The sequence below is a fragment of the Cornus florida genome, unplaced genomic scaffold, assembly GCF_030987335.1.
Source record: "Cornus florida cultivar Cherokee Brave unplaced genomic scaffold, ASM3098733v1 CherokeeBrave_3.0.0_Hap2_Chr03, whole genome shotgun sequence".
NCBI lineage: Eukaryota > Viridiplantae > Streptophyta > Magnoliopsida > Cornales > Cornaceae > Cornus > Cornus florida.
Genome location: NW_026775573.1, coordinates 64,536,402 through 64,557,211, shown reverse-complemented (window position 1 = coordinate 64,557,211; position 20,810 = coordinate 64,536,402). Strand labels below are relative to the sequence as shown.

Here is a 20,810-nt window from a genome sequence, read left to right as displayed (position 1 = left end):
ATAAACTAGAAATTAATACAGAAGTACAGACTCAAGTTTTGATCAATGAATTATGCAAACCTAAGTCCGATTGACCTAAGAGTCCTAATTACTTTATGAACTTGATCCTAAAAAATTATCAGGTGATTTATTTACCTACGCAACCATATCATATGTTCAACTTTTTGCCTTTCATATGTCACAATCATAAATGACCTAACTAGTTAGGAATTTAAATTTGTGTCTCATCACGAAGCAAATCAACTTTTTTTTTAGGAGTATTCACATTAAAAAATGTAAAGCACCTCCATGATAATGAAGTGGAATTTGTATTGAAATTTATTACATATATCAGTCATACATATATCAGTCATATCAATACCCAACTAGTTGGAATGTGCAATTCGTGTTTCAACAAAATTCAAGGAAGTAATTCAACCATTTCTGGAATACCCACGCTAATAATTGTTAAGCACCTCCATGGTAATGACTAATGAGAGTTGTTCATAACTACATATTGACAATTATGACATGGATTTACCCGATAAAGGAGTATTCCATGCTAGCATAACCCTTGCTTCTGGACTTCAGCTGATCAAAGAAATCCCCTACCATCTGCAAAATGAGTTCAAAATGCAAGTTACCTAAACCAAAAGAATAACAATGAAACCAGCAGGGAAAAGAAGAAACAACAAAAAATAAATTGAATAAGAAACATAACATTAGTTGTTCCATGCAAGTGATGTTTTCATAAGGTTACCTCTGCCAAAGGTAATTCATAGATGAGTGACGCTCTATTCTCAGTCATAATTTTCATTTCTTTGAATTCTCCCCTTCGGTCTTGAGCAAGTTCCATAAGTGGACCAATATAGTCCTTTGGAGTGAGTATCTCAATCTGTTCAAATCATTGAGCATCACATAATTACCATACTTTAAGCTTTCATAGCAAAAACTGTATTGGAAATCATCTGAGCAATGAGTAACCTTAACAAATGGCTCCTCAATTGACCTCCTATTTCCAGGCTCAGGAAGCAAAGATGGATTTGAACACTCCACCTAAATCAAAATACTCAGTTTAAAATTTTAATTTAGTACTGAAATTAAAATGACATGTATCGTAACTGAAAAGAAAAAGAATAAGTTCCAGATATGCAGCACAAAACTGTTAAGGAATTTTGTAGTACCTAGGGGAAGGAGGAAGTGTCTATTAGGGAGTTGTAGAGGAGGATGTTAGCCCAACCTGCAATTCGGAAATTCAGGAAAATGCCTTTTTTCTTTTCTTTTTCTTTTTTTTTCCTTTCTTTTTTTGGACAATGGTGGTGTCCGGGATCTTAGATCACCCCATAATCCACCACTGGACACATGTAGTCTCTCTGTTCCACATGCAGCGAGCAATTACCGAAAAGAATTTGTTGGGATGGCCTCAAGGGATTCAAACCCCAAACCTCCAAGATGTGAGATGAGAGCCTTATTGTTAAGCCCATCCCCTTGGAGTTGGGAAAAATACCAATTTACACTGCATTCTTTTGTAGAGTAATTAGAGGTTTTGCACCTACTGTAGGAGTTTGTTACGGTTTTACTTGTAAAAGCCAATACAAGCTAATACTGACCAGTCAAGTAAATGTTTGGATTCTATTTCCCTTACCTTTTTAGTTCCCCAAGAGCGGATCCATATAAATTTTTTAAAACTAAATAAATTAACAAATCAAAGCATTGCATTGAGTTTAGGATGAGGAAGAAATTACAGTATCACCATTTACACAGTTGACTCGGTATACAACACTTGGAGCAGTAGTTATTAGCGTCAAATTGTATTCTCTCTCGAGCCTTTCCTGTGAGACAAAAGATAGTCAGACCAATGTGTCAGCATATTAGAACAGAAGGCACAGAGTTATAACAATGCAAACCTGAACAATTTCCATATGGAGGAGGCCCAGAAACCCACATCTGAAGCCAAAGCCCATGGCACTTGAGGTCTCAGGCTCAAACTGCAAAATTGAGATTAAAAATATCAAGAAGTGGTTTTTTGAAACACAGAATAGATGTCTGATGAGGAAAACATTTCTGTTAACATTCAACACAAATATCCAGAATCCAACATAACAACTCTGTAAAACTGCTCCTGTACGTGCAGTATTAACATGATATACCTTCAATGCAGCATCATTAAGTTGCAGCTTTTCCAATGCATCACGTAAGTCAGGAAACCTAAAAGAATGTAGATCAAGTGACAAAGAAATTGGAGCACATGAAGTCAAAATCTAGAATTTGTTAAAGAAAATAGTATGCAAAAGATCAATACCGATCAGCATCAACAGGAAACAGGCCACAGAACACCATTGGAGTTGCTTCCTTGTATCCTGGCAGTGATTGTTCTGCCCTCCTACTGTAGTGTGTTATAGTGTCACCCACCCTAGCATCTGCTACCGCTCTTATGGAAGCTGAAACGTAACCCACCTGAAATGGAAGAAGATAAAGAGCCATGTGGATCGATAAGCATATACAAGCAGTAGCTTGTTGATTTAGCTACATTAATAAACAGTAAAATTCCTATACGATCAACATTAGTTTGCACCGAAGTGAAGACGAAGTTGTGCAATGCTATGCGATGAAGTATAGGGCCAGAATCGATTGATGCTCTGATACCATGTGAAGTTTTCACCGAGAAGAAGAGAGAAGAAAAACAGTCGTATATCATGCGATTTAGAAGGTACTATACAAGAATACATTAACAAATATGCCCTATAGGCTGACTAACTAAAGGAAAGGAAAAGACAAAGTTACCCCTTATAAATATAGAAAAGTACAGAAAATACAACTCTCTAACATGAACAAATACACACTTCAAACAAATCAATAAAAACTCGTAATCAAGAAGTATAGATAATTAAAAACCAAGAAGATAAATCTTGGTTAAAGAAAATTCATATGATGCATTATCTACCTCACCGGCATATAATTCATCAACTTGCAACTGATTGGGAGATAAAACTCCAATTTCATCAACAAAATAGTCCTGCAGATAGAAAAATACATAGCTCCAAAATTAACAATGGTTTTGCACATATACAGGCAGCTAAATAATTGAAGTAAAAAAATAAGTGAGAAAAAGAAAACTAACAGTCAAAACTCTAACTGTGATAATTTTTTATCAACAATTTGTTGGTTAGTAATACAAATCAAAATCATTTAGTGGGTAAGCAGTCTAGTTAAAGAACTACATGATATTAACAATCAGAAAATGTTACCTTGGGTTAAGGAAAAAAAAACAATTGAATAAAGAACTTTACCTTCTTACTCGCCATAAAAAAGATTCTGTCACCTTTCTTTATAGTCCCATCAATGATTCGAAAATATACAATAACACCCCTATATGCATCATAGTAGCTGCAGCAATTAAGGAACAAACTCAATTAATGGCAAAGGGTAGTGACACATGTAGAAACTAAGCTACAAAAGACAACGAAAGTCCAACGATAAAACAACATTGAATGTAAATCTTAAAATAAATAATAAAATCTATATGAACATAGCACAAAGTAATACATCAAAGAAATAGAACGAAAAACAATGTCCAACTAGTCAAGTAATCAGTTTACAAAAATCAACCATTATTTGCACAAGACCGTTAGAAAGAGTAGAAGAAAAATTTTCCTAAGGTAAAAATCAAAGATGGAGTTACTTTCAATATTTAATGAAGATTAAAAACTTTTGGAGATGCATTGAAACACTTCAAAAGTTGTATACTCTCAAGCCTCTGCAGCTGGAATTTTTCTATAGCCCTAATTAGTTATATTAGCCTATCTATTCGTGTATTTATTTAGGCTTGTTTGGTTATACACATATACTATTCCAACTATAATTTCTACTCCCACATGGACTAGAATTAACTCAATTACTATTTCACCCCTAATAAATAATAAAAAATAAATTAAATTATTTATGGATATTACAAGGTGTGTAGTAAATTGTGAGAATCGATTCAACAACTCTAAAGCATCAAGATATCAACACCAAGTACCACGCAATCAAACTACAAGAAATTTAGAGAAATTTGGACAGTGCCACACAATCATCCTAAGTCTAGATTGGAACTTTGGCGCACTATGACGTATCAAAGTGTTGGGTAACGGCCATAGACGAACTCAAGCAAAAGGTTGCTCCTATGAGAAATGGGGAGTGGAAAACAACATGAGGTAATTGCTGCCATAAATGGTAACTTCAAGATATCTATTAGTCATACATCTCAACTACGAAATTCTTTTTACTCAATGTTCTAGTTTGTGGAACTTAAGCAAACTTCTTTTGTTCAATACATATTAATACCCAACATTCCAAGGTTTCATCAGGTATCTTCTTCTTAACTGGGTCTTCTTCATCTCATCAACAATGGAATATCATTTCATTCACAGATGATACAAACTCAAGGCTAACCCCTAACACGAACTTAGAAAACTATCAGAAATGACCTTAGGAGTGATGGTAGTTTTCCTTGGAGCTTGCTGCTCCACAACAACCAAAGAATGGCTTCCACACTGTCATTTTAAGTTATACCATTATACAGCTCTCCATAAGACAAAGAAGTCAATATTTCCCTCTGCTGCCATTCAATTCTTAACAATTAAGGGAAAACAAAATTGACATGGAATACTAGCCATAATAATATTTCCTTACGCAAGGATTTGAAAGATTTTCTTTGTGGAATTCAAAATATATACTTATGTGTGTGTATAGATATAAGCTATGAATATAGAAATTCAATAACAGCAGGTTCAGTAGTGATAACAAATACCTGTCAAATATTAGGGCCCTCAAAGCTCTTTCAGCAGTATCATGAGGCGGGGGAATCCTTTGGACGATTGCATTCAAAATTTCAGTTATACCTTTTCCCTCCTACAAAAGAAAGACAAGTACAAATAAGAACTTCAGAATTCTCCACATCATCAGGATAAACCAATTATATTGACTTAAATTTTTCTTACTACTCTTTTTCACATACAAAAGGATGCCCCACTTCAATTGAAAGTTAAAAGACAAGATCAATCAAAAACTAACCTTTGCTGAGCAGTAGATTGCATTGCTACAATCTAAACCAACCACCTACATGGGAAGATGTATCTATATTAGAACTAATTTAAATATGCAATCACATTAGAAACTTTTTCCATTCTATTTATATTATCACAGCAGCACAGTAAATCTATAGAATGTGAGATACCTGAAAGCATCAACTACTCCAGAGAGTTAATTCAGACAAATAGGAAGCACATCAAGTGTTTAAATATGAATATATATATATATATATATATATATATATATAGTCCAGATAGTTAATTCAGGCAAAGGTAATACTAGTGTAAAATAGCTCCTTTTGCAGAAATTGGAATGAACTGTAATTTTAATCTTCAAGCACATAAAAGATTGACGAAGTGCAAGTTCTGCAATGCAGAACTGGCTTTCCATTAAAAAATGGTATCAGAGCTGTTGGAAGATGTTATGTTTAAAGAATATCATTATAGCAGTGATTTAAGCCCTTAAATCACTCCTTGACAGAATATTGATATGAGTGAAGCATGGGAGTGATTTTAGGAATCTTTCCTATATCATATTTATCACATGTTTGTATTCTTTCACCTATAAATAGAGGTGATCATTTTATACAATGATTATGAGAGAATAGTATAAAAGTGATGTAGTCCTTTGGGCTTTGTGTGCCGTGGATGTAGGCCCTAGTGGCTGAACCACTTCATATTTTTGTGTTCTTATTGTTTTATTTTCTCTCTTCACTTATATTTTAATATCAACAAAAGCCAATATTTTCCTTTTCTTTATATATGTTCATAGCCAATGTTTCCAACAGATGCGCGTTTAAAGCCAATGATTCCAAGAGACAAGACCTTAATGCTTATTATAAAGTTTCCCAGCATGCATGTCCTCAATTAAAGCTACATCCGTCAAAGAAACAAAATTTTTCTTGTGCACCAACCTCTTCAATTTCCTGGGAAACACGAAGTGGATCGGCGCCTGGTAAATCTATTTTGTTCAAAACCTGCATAGATATGAATGTTCATTTGAATGATGTCAGGATGCTGCAAATTAAATAATGATGCAAAGTAAAAGCAAATATAAAGAGAATAAAATCATTTTGACTTGAAATCAGGAGCTACTTAAGACCTTCCCATAACTAAGCTTAGCTAAATTCAAGTCCTACGTTATATTTTCTCCAGGTTAGTTTGAAACTGGTTCATTTCATATGCGTTTCCTTGTGTTTTAGGAGTCCAAAGGGTATTCTTGTACTTTTTTCATATTTTCTGGACACGGGATGCACTAGTGGTACATGGGTTCTTCAATGTCATGATATTAGGTCTTCATATATTTTACATAAGTCAGAGTCTCAACTTTCAAATTTGAGAGATATCCAGTAGCCTTATATAATTGTTACCCTTCCAGTTTAATGGTGATCCGTTTATTAATTCTTAGAAGCTCTTGCTTCCAGAATTTCACAAATATAATTTCATACAAATATAGTTCTTGGTGTAAGGACTAAGGAAGTATGGCATTTGTGGCTCTGAACCAAGTTGAAATTTAGTCTAGGATGATTAGTTAGAAACCAAGGAGAGTGGAGGAGATGAGGGGGCGAGGGAATCAATCCTTCTGGAGGTACCAAGGCTGCCTAGGCATCCCCACCAACAACAAGGTTGAAATGCTGTCGCGGTAAGGGAGCACACTTTCAGGGTTGATAACAGGAACGCGGTGAAAAGAAGGGATGTCCTACAGTCGTACCTGATAGGTAGATTCAACAGAAAGGTGGGTTAACTTGGAGCAGATTGGGATTTGGACTTCGAAAGCCTGGAAAGAATCGTGTGGGGTGAGAGTTTCTGCTTTGCCAAACTCTCATCTGTTATTCCAGCTACCCTCAAGGAAGGAGGCATCTAGGGTCTTGAATGAGGAGAAGATAACTTGGGGTGAGTCGGTGTCGAAGCTTGATGTTCGGTCATTTATGGCAAAGGTTCAGTGTAATTTGTACCACCACAATCATTACACTTCCTGTTACACATCTACTAGAACGACCACCACCACAGGAACCACCACGAAAACAACCACCACCATGGCCACCACGACCTCCACTGCTAGATACTAATGTAGAAGACTTTGTAGGAGGTACAGTAAAGCTTTGCCCCAAAGGTGATTTCAATAGTCAAGAATAAGCATTGGCAGTTGTAGCTAACTTCTTGCTAGCGAGAATTTGATCTTTGAAGCCATGAAGATATGCTCACGGCCTGACACTTTTCATCTCCACAAATCACACCAATGAGATTGCCCACAAACCCAGCATTCTCCCTCATCCATCCTCCCTCCCTGCCTCAGCAGTCCCATCAACCCCTCCCCAAACATCAACACCCTCAGCCCTCTCCTCTCCAGACCCACCATAGCCAGAGGATCAACAGACCATCGTCCAGAAACTCACTCCTTTCCCAAGGAACAATCCCCAAGTGCCCACCCCTCGAGGAATCCGACAACCCAACCCAGTCATCGAACGTAGAAGCTGACGAAAGACTGGCGGCTCTTGGGGTGCCGAAAACCCCTTCAGAATCATCATCCCTGTCATTCTCCATCGGTATACAATTCAACCCCTTCAAAGCCTTATGAAGCCGAAGCTCCTTGACCAAAACAGCAGCAGATTTGTTGCTCAACCAGAACTGGACATTGCGACCCACATGAACTGCAACTACCTCAAATCCCTCCCCAGTGGAAACCATATCCTCTGTAACCCTTGCTGACATCCCAGAGCACCCAGACTGAACAGAAGCCTCCTTATTCTTCCCTGCCAAGCAAACCTCTGTTTCCGCCTCGAACACAGGCGATAATCTTCGAGAGACCATCAACAAACCATCCTTCTCCACCCCCCACAACACTCCTCAACACCCCACAAAGAGTAGAAGAAGGAGCAGAAAGAGAGATCCAAGAGTTCAAGTAAGAGGACATACCAGGCTTATGCTCATTCTTATTGTTAGAAAACCATTTCTGTTTCTCCATTCTTGACCATCGCCTTCTTGGATGACTGATCTCTCTGAACTCTCTGTGTGAATGAGCCCTTGATTGTGAATGACAATCATCCGAAAGCTCACTGATTCAATCATAGTGAAAACGCCCAAAACGGTTACTGAAGGACAGCCTTGAAATCTTTCATCATGCCGGAGAGGTTTCATCACTGCCTCTCTAGTTGGACCAAAAACAACTGGGTCAATAGAATTTAAGGAGTTACTCCCATACTCCTGCACCTTAGAAAGGGTTTGAGCTCTTCTGCCCATCCCAGCATCAAGCTTTTGAAGTCTCATGCTAAGCCTCACCCAATTCTCTGTATCGCTCATTTTGTACGCCTCAACATCACGAAAACCACCACAAGTCACCGATGGCTTCAAGGAGTTTTTGAAACCATAGATGCAGAGGAAGCCCATAAAGCACGATTCTGCTTTTCTTGCTCTTCTTCCTCAATCCCGAGCAACCAACTCGAAAACACCAAGCATCGATGAACAACGGTGCTTCTCCCCACTTTTTCTTTCCCAATTTTAACACCCTCTGTGCTTCAATTTCTGACGGCAATCTGAACAGGAGAAGACCATTGGGCAAGGTGGAAACCATCACCCCACTAGAAATCTTCCAGATCTTCAACGCCCACTCCTCAATCCTTTGAAGACTAACCCATCTCCGTCAAATCTCCCAACCAAACAAGATTTCAGCACAGCCTCATGAATCTTTGTGTTATGGTTGTCAACACTGAAAACATGTCCTCTGCTCGTCAATTCACTTTCAACTGTACCGTTAATGGCAAGACAAGGAAGTCTTGCCACATCAAGGAACAAAAGTTTCTCTCCCTCAAACGCTCTCACGGCTTCCTGTTGAGAATTTCCCTCCTACATGGATAGCCCAATAAGTCTCTTATTTGTGTCAGCCCACTTGGATGTCTAAAGCCCATGTGGAAGTCCATGTATTTAAACCCTTTGTAAGGAAGATGTAGGGTTCAGACAATAGAGAGAGAAAGAGACATATAATCTGATTTGGGGGTTCCTTCAGCTGTGAGAAGAGTGAAAGATTGTGGAAGACGAATAGCCCACACTCTCTACAAATCAGTGACCAAATAAACTCCGATCAAGGTGTAATTTCAGAGGGAGGATTCTGACATACGGTCAGATTTTCCATTCACCTCCTACACTGTTTTATGTTCTGCTCTACACCGGTGAAATCACTTATGTCCGTCGTCGATATCCACCCTGTTTCTGGGTGAAGTTTCATTGTGTTATATTGCTGTTATTCAAGGGTTTTAATTTCCCTTGATGATTCTATGAATTGTATGCCTCTAACTTGATCTAGAGAAGACCTGTTGTAACCCCATTATTGTTGATGGTGGAAGATTTCTCAGAGTTTGCCACGTGGTTTTTCCCCTTCAATCTGAAGGGTTTTCCATGTATATCTTGGTCTCCTGTGTGTGATTGATTTTATATTTTATTGGTTTATTATCTCTGCTCTAAATTGTTAATCTTAGAGGTTTGCCCAGTAGTGAGGGGAAAATTTCAGTTCTGGGATTTCGTTGCTGTTCTGGTTTTGTGTTTGTTGTGTTTCCTTATTTTTTTCCCCAACACTTCTTAATGAGGAACGGAAAAAGAAAAAACCAGAAAGAAGAGAGGAAAAAAAAAAATCAGAGGACGCCGGAGTAGAGGACTCCGGCGTCTGAGAGAAGAAAAGAGATCAGAAAGTTATAGAGAGGAATATTGCACATCATGTTTCTTAGTCCAGCGTATCATGAGAGAGAACGTTATTTGTTAATTTTAAACAGAAACTTGCAGGAAATGCCCAAAAATGTTAGGACCCTAGTCCAAAGTTAAAGTTGAAGGACCTTCTATCAGGATGGAGCTGTTAATGCCAGCAATCAATGGAAAATAATACATAAGGCAACTCATCGACGAGAGAAGAAGATTTGGCAGGGAGAACGGAGGAGACTCCCAGCCAACCATCATTTATGATTGAAGGGGGTTTTAACCCTTTTTAACTTTTAGTTTAAAAGTTACAGTGGAAGTGTATAACAATGTCAGAAGAAATTTTGCCAAGTCAGAGTAATTACACAAAGACCGTTAAAGCTTATATGATAATAGACGAGCAAAGTAAACCGACTAGCACTAAGTCCGACAAAAACCAAATGATATATACTTATTTGATAAATTTCTGAAAATAGTGTAATTACTGCTGAATGAGAAATGCGGAAGAATCTCATAAGATAAACAAAAAACAACATGGCAGCCAACTTACTGGAATTATTTCTAGGTTGTTTTCCAAAGCCAAATAAACATTAGCCAGCGTCTGAGCTTCCACTCCCTTCAAAATAAGATCATACGCATAATAAAAAATATCAATATCCAATAAAAATTAATATATGTAACATTTGTTCTTCAGGAGTAATATCATGTACACTTTATGACAAAGAAGGTTTCTTCCTAGATGCAATCTTTAAAACCAAAATTCAACATTATCAATAGCATAAGAAGTTCGAAAGGAGATGGAAGAACATTATAAATAAAATAAAATAATTGATCTAGGAAAAAAAAAAAGAGGTTACCTGAGAGGCATCTACAACAAGGAGAGCCCCCTCACATGCAGCAAGAGACCGAGAAACCTATACATAAATGAAAACAGTATTACACAGCCTAATATATAAATATATATATGTGTGTGTGTGTGTAATTGTGATTATTAGTACAACTCTATGAATTAGTAACTAAGAACAGTCTACAATTCCAAGAATTAGTACCCTTTTCTGGATAAGGTGATCAAGCATGCCATGAAATGGGGATGACCTAAATGTGCTATATGTGGTGATAAATCCACAATTAAAAATATGCACATCTTAATCATTTTTTCATATGAGACAGGAAGAGGGAAAGATAAACTATTTCGAGAGACACATGAAGCAAACTATGTTCTAAAGATACAATATATACTAAGCATTAATGTAAAATCCAATCCATAAAGCCAACTCTCATGTTAAGTCACTCATGAGAAATGAACGAATATAACAAGAACTGACTCCAATGAGAACTAACACAAATGGCCTTATAATCTCTTAGGAGTGAAAATGGGGGAACTACTCTGGGTGAAGGGAAAGGTTGATAAAAATATAACGGTACAGAGTTACAACCTAATTATTGAAGAGTGTTAGAATAGATATATTTGGGGCACACTTGTAACTAGCTTACCCGACGGGGGTATTTTAGTTTTTATACTCGTGTGTATTTTTATAGAGCGAGAGTTAAGGAGATAAATTAACGCTCTCTTACACAATTTCCCAAACAGTCTTCATCTTCTTTAACTAAAACACTAATCTCAACATGGTATCAAAGCCAGATGATCGTCGTCTTCATCCAAGTTAATCATCGGACAAAGAATCTTGTCATTGTTGTTGTGTTGTTACCATCGAAGGCAGTCATTGTGTATTGATCAGTCATCATCATTGCATCTAGATTTATCATCTTCGTTGAGTGGTGATCGACATCGTCGAGCAGTGACTGCTGTTGTGCTGTGTAGCTGCCACCGTCGTTGATGGAGATTGTTGTTTTCTTTTGGTTAAGATTCCGACCAGTATAAATGTACAGAGAAGAGATCCAATCAACCAATTTCAGGCCAGTCCAGTTCCAGCCAGCTTTTTTTTTTTTTTTTTTTTTTTTTTTCTGTTCAGTTTTCGGATAATTCAGTGTCAGGCCAGTCCAGTTCTGGGAAAGGTATAACTTAGGAGAGACAGGTCTGTTAGGTGGTTGTCCAATTGATGTTCCTATGGATCCAAATAAAAACTCGTAGATGATTATGATGATTTATTTGACAACCCTAGCAGACACTGACGACTGGTTGGAAATGTGATTTATCTCACTATTACTTGTCCTGATATTTCATATGTGGTTAGCGTAGTGAGTTAACTTCCTAGGGTGCCACATTGGAATGCTGTTGTTCAAAGTATCCGTTATCTCAAGCGAGCTCCAGGTTTCGGGTGGTTGTATAAATCTAATGGGCACCTTAAGGTGGAAGGTTTTACACTGATTGGGCTGGTTTGCCCTCAGATAGAAAATCCACTGACCTTCCTAGGAAGTAATCTAGTTACGTGGAAGATACAAAACAAACAGTTGTGGCACAGTCTAGTGCAGAAGGTGAGTACAGGGTGATGGGTCATACATCTAGTGGGTTGACATGGCTTCCTTGAAGAACTTGGTTTGGGAGTTCAAACTCCTCTTTCGTTGTTTTGTGATTGTTGGAGAATAATATTATACGAATGATTAAAGCCCTTAAATCACTCCTTGACAAATTAATATGAGTGAATCATGGAAATGACTTTAGGAATGTTTCGTATATCATATTTATCACATGTTTGTATTCTTTCACCTATAAATAGAGGTGATCATTGTATTAAAAAATTAAGAGAGAATGTAATGAAAGAGATGTAGCCCTTTGGGCTTTATGTGTAATGGATGTAAGCCCTAGTGGCTGAACCACGTAATATCTTTGTGTCCTTGTTTCATTTCTCTCCACTTAAATTTTATCATTTACAACATGGTATCTCTTCACTTATATTTTATCATTTACAACATGGTATCAAAACATGTTTATCATACCCTACTCTATACTCGTCTCGGATCAATTCGTCTTGGATCTTCGGATTAACTCATCTCGAATCTCCGAATCAATTCATCTTCGATCTTCGGATCAACTTGTCTCAGATTGTTGGATCAACTCGTCTCGGATCTACTCGACTTGGACTCTCGACAATTTCATATTTATTTTCAAGTTGGACAATTGAGTTAAAAAATCCCCGTGTACCAACTTGAGGGGGGTCTTGGAGAAAATTATTATAGGAATGATTAAAGCCCTTAAATCACTCCTTGACAAATTGGTATGAGTGAATCATGGAAGGGATTTTAGAAATGTTTTCGATATCATATTTATCACATGTTTGTATTCTTCCACCTAGAGGTGATCATTGTATTAAAAAATTAAGAGAGAATGTAATGAAAGAGATGTGGCCCTTTGGGCTTTGTGTGTTGTGGATGTAAGCCCTAGTGGTTGAACCACGGAATATCTTTGTGGTCTTCTTGTTTCATTTTTCTCTTCACTTATATTTTATCATTTACAAGAGTATAATCGAGCAATTATTCATTTTTCCCCTTTTTTTGGTGTTTCACAAGAGGTCTAAGCATAACAAGGTTGATTATAACATCATTCGAGACAAAATATTGAGTGGGAACATGTCTACTCCAGTTTGAAGACCAATTGGCTGAAAAAGCTCTTGGTCAAAACCGGTCGAAGGCTATTTGTTCCAAGCTGGGATTATATGATATATATTCTCCATCTTGAGGGGGAGTTTTAGAATAGATAAATTTGGGGCACACTTGTGATTAGCTTATCCCATGGGTATTTCAATTTTTTTACCCTTTTGTGTGTATATATAGAGAGAGAGTGAGGGAGAGCAGTTAACGCTCTCTTACACAATTTCCCCAAACAGTATTCATCTTCTTCTCTTACAACCCTAATCTCAACAAAGAGGAAGCACAATATAATGTTTATACATAAAGCATTAGACGTGTGTCTCTAAAATACCAATGTTCTCTGAAGCTGTCATGTGATATCAGATATCAGTATAAATGAGTAATGAACCTAATGATTTCCAGGTATATCATAGCTATGAAGCATTCAGAATTTGTTCCAGGAGAAAACCACAATACCAGAAGGCCATAAGTTTGAAAAGGGATGTCAAATGCCTTATTTCTTCTTTCAGTACAGAAACTATTTTAGTGGCTGGCACACAAGTGATGTTGCAATTGACTTTCTATCATGATCCCTATGAAGGTTGAGGTAAAATTTAACAACAGGACTGCTTATGAAAAGTCTACTGATATAATATTTTGCAATAATTGTCACTCAACATTTTATAAAAGAGAAAAGAACCAACCAGCAGATTTGAGGAGGATCTGAACAAACAAGAGGGGCATTTCTTCACCCCTCTTTTGCAGTTGCAACAAGATCAATAGAAGAAGACGAGGACAATATGTCCACTTAAAAACAGTCTAACTGAGTCAAACAAGAACATGGGTTTAAATGCACTCAAAGTTTGTTTCATCATAAAGTACATAATCATTCGCACTATCAAATAATAAATGACACTTATATATCAGGAGAATCTTCTTGAAGCTTTGCAGTTTGGACAATTTAAGCACCATTTATTTTATTTTTTTCTCATGACAATTGAAAGTTATTCATACATGTAGCAGTGACTATAAATCTATAGTAACTTATGAGTTTGATCCTAGACCAGAAAAGGGTACATTCTCATATGGATAATTGTAATGTTGAAAGAGAGTTATATTTAAAATATATTTAACAGGTCATGTTAACATACCTCGTAAGAAAAGTCAACATGCCCTGGAGTATCAATAAGATTGAGGCAATATGGTTCATTATCACACATGAAACGCATTCTAGCTGCCTGCAACAGAAACCGAAGAAAGAAAAAGATAAGGATGCAACATTGATTTTTTCGAAGAGATTACATGACTCGTTAGAATCAAAGAAGCCATCATTCTCAAGTAAGACTTGCTAATTGCACTAAAATCCTCAACAAGGGAGACTATTCACCTTTCACATGATTACTGGCCAATAACTATAGTATTAAGGACCCATTGACTATTTTTGTTGAATAAACGACTAACAAAGATATTTACTTCACTTGCAGAGAAAAAAACATGTGGACAACAAGGCAGTTCATTTCTTTTCTTTTTTTCGGATAAGTGAAAACAAAGCAGTCTATCGTAGTGTTCTAATAAAAATCATTGGCCTTTTAGAGCAAAGATAGTTAATCTGGCTACAACTGAAACACCAGTGATTGGGTGTCTTAATGAAGTTCTTTTACAAGTGCAATAGGAAGAATAAAGTTCCTTTAGCAATATATAGTTAAGGATCATTCCATTTAATAAAACAGGATTGCATCCTCATGAAAAAAATCAACTAAAACAGGATTGCATCCTCACGAAAAAAATCAACTAAAGCCGACACTTATGATGTTCTTACTTAGGCTGAATTTGGAGTCCTTGTCACTTTTGTTTGCTGAAATCAGAAATGAAACAGTAACTGGACCTTGGTCTCTTATCATCCTAAATAATAACACATTTCTTTTATTTAATTTTCTTTTTGTTAGGTCAACAAGACTAATATTGGAATTTTTTTTTTTTCCTAGTTGGTACTCACATACACATGCCTCTACTGAGACTTAAACCCCTGACCTCTCTTTGAGAAGTAGGGGCCTGGTACCGCTAGGCCACTGGCCTGTTGGAAATTTCGTTAACCAAAACTCAAGCTTGTACTTTTGTGTACATTCTAGCTTAGTTTAGAAGTTTTGAAAAGTTAGTTAGTGTTAGTTACCTCCCGAGGTTGTAGACGGAATATATGCTGCATTAAAAGGCAATTTGGTAACCCTCATTCCTCATTAAAAAGGTAATTTGACACATTGATATACTCTCACCAATTAGTGCTCATTCCATTGCACATCTAGGGTTCAAGGGTCAGACGTACACAACCTTACCTTCTTGCGAAGAGTCTGTTTCCAGTTTAGTACACGTGACCTCAAGTCACAATGGAGCAACCTTACCGCTACGCTCATTACACGAATATTCCCAAGTGGATGCAATCTGCTCACAGTAAGGCCTTATATGGATTTGATGAACTATTATCCCTCATGAATTTAGGCATATATTATCAATCTAGATTGAAAAGAACCTTTCCGTCTTCTTTTCTTTATCCGTCTAGCTTGCTAAAATTGCAATCAAGAGACACCAGGAATCCAACAAAATATCTAGACAACTTTTTTTGGGGTCAAGATATAAACCTGTAGTTTAATTGTGATGCCCCTTTCTCTCTCTAGATCCATGTTATCAAGAAATTGCTCCTTCATATCCCGCTTCTGCACTGTACCGGTCAATTGAAGCAGCTTATCTGCTAATGTTGATTTCCCATGATCGATGTGGGCAATAATACAGAAATTCCTTATGTTTGATGTAGGGACCTGCATTTTAGAAAAAGAAAATTTGGTTCTCGTAAGATTCCCATGCACAAGAAGCTATGTTTTGAAAAAAAAAATCATTTTCTAAAACAAAACTCATTCTCACTTCAATAAAAGGATACTCATAATTTGATGTTGTTGCCTTCTGTAGAAAAAAGACTTCTTTAAGGACCTTGATTAGACTCAAAGAAATTTTTTTCTCACCAAACAGGGGAGGTGTTTCAGCAAATGGTAGTACTAGTGCCTTTAAAAGCACATGTACAAAATGGGGAACTATTGTTGGCATTTGGAGTCATAACTATAATATATTTGCTTTTGGAGGAATACAATACCATAGCCCTTCACTAAAAAAATAAAAATAAAATGTAATGTCATGGGCAAGCCATATCCATTTATTTCTCCAGGAAATAGTAGCCTTAAAAGATCTCCACCAATTGGAAAGAGAAAAAAGAAAATAAGAATTAAATACTTAATTTATCTCATCAATTATTTCAGCAGGAAGATTGATATACCCTCCAGGAAATTGATTGGGAACGTTACTTTTATTGAACCAAGAACCAAACTGATAAAAGAACAAGTTTTTTTTCCCAATATTATTAGTTTTTCCTTTTTCCATTTTTGATGGGTATATATACATTCACTCTCACACACTTGCCCAGAACTGGACTGAACATTTTTTATCCCGTAATACTCTCTAAGTAACTATTTTCCTAGGAAACAAACAGAGTACTGAATTGAAAATTTCGGACTCATGGACTTCTCTATCATTGAAAATGAGGGAAAAGCAAAAAAACCCAATAATTGAAACACCCAAGACCAAAATCAATATAGAAATTAAGCTGCCCAAGCAATAATAAATAAATAAATTACCTTCAAGAGACGGTCCTGGCCAGCATTGGAGGACAGGTCCATAGTCTGCTGGCAAAGCACGCAAAAAGAGGGCCGACGGGTTGAGCAGCTAACATTCCGTTTAGAGAGAGAAGAATGACAGAATTTGTGAAGAAGAAGATGATGGTTTGTAGAGAGAGAATTTGTGGGGAAGTTGAAGCCTCCTCCGACTGCTGGAGTGGTGGTTGACCTTGAGGATAAGGGAAGCCTGAGGCCATAACGAAAGTGTGTAGTGACCGCCATTATGGACGGGAATACCTGCGATTGCTGTGTCTGTTACAACAACCGCTGGTCACTGAATGAAATCGACGCCATCCTCCACACTCACTCTCGCTTGTTTTGAGCGACACCACCACCACCACAGAACAGTAGCTGCTTGTATGCAACTATATCGTATCGTTTTGGTAGCCACAGGCCCACAACCCACTTCTCCCCACCTCCTTAGACTTTGTTTGGAACCAAATTCCAAAGAATTTGGTTTTTGAAATTCAATTCCCGTTAAATCCTACAGTTCCAAACACAGCGCTAAGATACATAAAAATAAATAAATACGTTAGAAAAGTACAAAATAAAGTGTTCAGAACTGAATTGGGCCATAGTTTGACAACTTTGAAGAGTTAGAAGGGTTATTTGATAAAAAATAAAAAATAAAATAATTTTGAAGCAATTTTTGAAATTTTGGATAGTTAAGAAGGGCTTAGTGCAATTCTGCATAGTGGTGTATGGAAGCCCCCAACCCAATCTAAGTTGGGTAGTCCAATTGGTAGAGACACTCTCCTAATTTCTAAATTTTAATCATGTAATATTTTACATTTTTTTTCTAAAACTCTCTATGTTTTCTACCACTTATACTCTACTTCTTTTCTTTTTTTTTTAGTTTGATATCTTAAACAATGAAGTTAAAATCAAATTATGGCCTCAAATTTGCAACTCAACTACACTCGATGGCTAACAATGGATTATAAAGTTCGGTGTGTTGGAAAATATATGTTTCATATATTATTTAAGATTAAAAAACAATAAAAAATAAAAACCTTATACTAATATTCTTATGAAATAATCAATATATAAATAATATGCTAAATCATTAATTTATTAAAAAATCTACTTTATATTATTCAATTATTCATGCAAATTAATAAATAAAAGGGAAAAAATCACATAACTCCCTGTACTATCATTTTCGTCCAAAAAGCCTCCACTAAAATTAAACACCCCCTGAACTATAAACCGTCATCACATTGCTTCATTTCCGTTCAAATCTATTAACTTGCCGTTTGGATTGTAACGCGTAACCAACACGCGCTTATCAAAAAAAAATTCCTAAAATACCCCTTCCCCTTCCTCTTCCCTTTTCCTCTCTGTTTATATATATATATATATATATATATATATATAAAAGCATGTGTACTGTATATATATAATCTTGTGTACTGTATGTATATATATAATCATGTGTGCAAAGGTTCCATCTTTGAAATCAGAAGCTCTTAAGGGAAGGGGAGGCCACGAAGCTCTAAAGCCCTAAAAGGAAAGGAAAGGAAATCCGTAATCCACCTTCCCTTTTGCTCTGTACAATCGAAGCCCTAAAAGGAGAGCCCTGTAATCCATCTTCGTATCATTCAACACCATAATCGTATTATTTAGGATTTTATATTGCAACTATTTTCAATGCATACTATTTATATATATTCATATATTCAAATTCAATTTTGGTATGATTTGTAGACTTTAATCACATAATATCAGCCTCAAGCATTCGATTTGGTGGTGGTCAAGATATGAGGTATAAGAATGTTTATTGTGATTGTTGGGAATTGGCTGAAGTATTGGTAATAGGGAAGAACGATAATAACAAGTTAGGAAAGTTGTATTATAAATGTCGCAACAAAGAATGTGGATTTTGGAGATAGTATTATCCAATTTCATCAGAAACCATTCAAAGTTGCAACATGTTGAAAGGTATTAGAATATGATATTACTCAGTTGAGGTAGCATGTAGAAGCCAGGAAAAAAAGAGTGAAATTTATCATGGTTCTTATTACAACCTGTATAATCTTATGTTTTTTGTTGTGGTGCGTTCTTTGTTAAGGAGATAAAGAGTTGTTTTTTGTTTCTCTGGTGCTTCTGTTTTATTAAGTGGTGGAATTTAATCATTTGTACTATGTTTCATGTTTTATGAATGTAAGAGGTAGAATGAAATTGTTGCACTATGTTGTAATTGAACCATTCACATTGCATATAACATTATTCCATTCACATTGCATATCGCATTGTTTCATTCACATTGCAATAACCTGCTCAAAATGCACAATTGAATTGGGCCATAGTTTGACAACTTTGAAGAGTTAGAAATGTTATTTGATAAAAAAAATAAAAAATAAAATAATTTTGAAGCAATTTTTGAAATTTTGGATAGTTAAGAAGGGCTTAGTGCAATTTTGCATGGTAGTGTATGGAAGTCCCCAACTCAATGTAAGTTGGTTAGTCCAATTGGTAGAGACACTCTCCTAATTTCTAAATTCTAATAATGTAATATTCTACATTTTTTTTTTTCTAAAACTCTCTATGTTTTCTACCACTTATGCTCTACTTTTTTTTTTTTTAGATTGATATCTTAAACAATGAAGTTAAAATCAAATTATGTCCTCAAATTTGCAACTCAACTACACTCGATGGCTAGCAATGGATTATAGAGTTCAATGTGTTGGAAAATATATGTTTCATATATTATTAAGATTAAAAAATAATAAAAAAAAAACCTTATACTAATATTCTTATGAAATAATCAATATATAAATAATATGCTGAATCATTAATTTATTAAATAATCTACTTTATATTATTCAATTATTCATGCAAATTAAAAAATAAAAGGAGAAAAATCACATAACCCCATGTACTATCATTTTCGTCTAAAAAGCCCCATTAAAATTAAACACCCCCCTGAACTATAAACCGTCATCACATTGCTCCATTTCCGTTCAAATTCGTTAACTTGCCGTTTGGTTTGTAACGCGTAACCAACAAGCGCTTACCAAAAAAAATTCCTTAAAATACCTCTTCCCCTTCCCTTTTCCTCTCTATTTATATATACATATATATATAAATAAGCATGTGTACTGTATATATATAATCTTGTGTATTGTCTGTATATATATAATCATGTGTGCAAAGGTTTCATCTTTGAAATCAGAAGCTCTGAAGGGAAGGGGGAGGCCACGAAGCTTTGAAGCCCTAAAAGGAAAGGAAATCCGTAATCCACCTTCCCCTTTACTCTGTGCAATCGAAGCCCTAAAAGGAAAGCTCTGTAATCCATCTTCGTTTCATTCAACACCATAATCGTATTATTTAGGATTTTATATTTCAACTATTTTCAATGCATACTATTTATATATATATTCATATATTCAAATTCAATTTTGGTATGATTTGTAGATTTTAATCACATAATATCAGCCTCAAGCATTCGATTCGGTGGTGGTCAAGATCTGAGGTATAAGAATGTTTATTGTGATTGTCGGGAATTGGCTAAAGTATTGGTAACAGGAAAGAACGATAATAACAAGTTGGGAAAGCTATACTATAAATGTCGTAACAAAGAATGTGGATTTTGGAGATGATGTTATCCAATTTCATAAGAAACCATTCAAAGTGAAGGCAACTTATTTGAGACTCGGCAACATGTTGAAAGGGTATTAGAATACGATATTACTTAGTTAAGGTCGCATATAAAAGCCAGGGAAGAAAGAGTGAAATTTATCATGGTTCTTATTGCAGCCTGTATCATCTTATGTGTTTTTGTTGTGATGTGTTCTTTGTTAAGGAGATAAAAAGTTATTTTTGTTTCTCT

At 35.9% G+C, this 20,810-nt stretch overlaps 1 protein-coding gene across 2 annotated transcripts in view; it reads right to left on the bottom strand.

Annotated features, from left to right (window-relative positions):
* Positions 1 to 17,338, bottom strand: part of LOC132300684 (translation factor GUF1 homolog, chloroplastic) — a 31,188-nt gene extending 13,850 nt beyond the window's left edge. The window contains exons 1-17 of one of the 2 annotated variants that reach the window (XR_009480526.1): positions 16,940 to 17,338; positions 15,896 to 16,072; positions 14,414 to 14,500; positions 10,592 to 10,648; positions 10,285 to 10,350; positions 5,966 to 6,028; positions 5,035 to 5,079; positions 4,772 to 4,872; positions 3,270 to 3,366; positions 2,924 to 2,995; positions 2,282 to 2,436; positions 2,130 to 2,187; positions 1,887 to 1,967; positions 1,725 to 1,811; positions 964 to 1,035; positions 740 to 874; positions 521 to 594 (exon numbers count right to left, since the gene is read on the bottom strand). Coding sequence is in view for 1 of the 2 variants with exons in the window: in XM_059797878.1 (XP_059653861.1) it covers positions 521 to 594; positions 740 to 874; positions 964 to 1,035; positions 1,725 to 1,811; positions 1,887 to 1,967; positions 2,130 to 2,187; positions 2,282 to 2,436; positions 2,924 to 2,995; positions 3,270 to 3,366; positions 4,772 to 4,872; positions 5,035 to 5,079; positions 5,966 to 6,028; positions 10,285 to 10,350; positions 10,592 to 10,648; positions 14,414 to 14,500; positions 15,896 to 16,072; positions 16,940 to 17,200 (1,688 nt within the window). In the remaining variant the exon portion in view is untranslated. The remainder of the gene's footprint in view (positions 1 to 520; positions 595 to 739; positions 875 to 963; positions 1,036 to 1,724; positions 1,812 to 1,886; positions 1,968 to 2,129; positions 2,188 to 2,281; positions 2,437 to 2,923; positions 2,996 to 3,269; positions 3,367 to 4,771; positions 4,873 to 5,034; positions 5,080 to 5,965; positions 6,029 to 10,284; positions 10,351 to 10,591; positions 10,649 to 14,413; positions 14,501 to 15,895; positions 16,073 to 16,939) is intronic. The other variant, XM_059797878.1, reaches the window with a different exon arrangement.
* Positions 17,339 to 20,810: the final 3,472 nt, after the last annotated feature.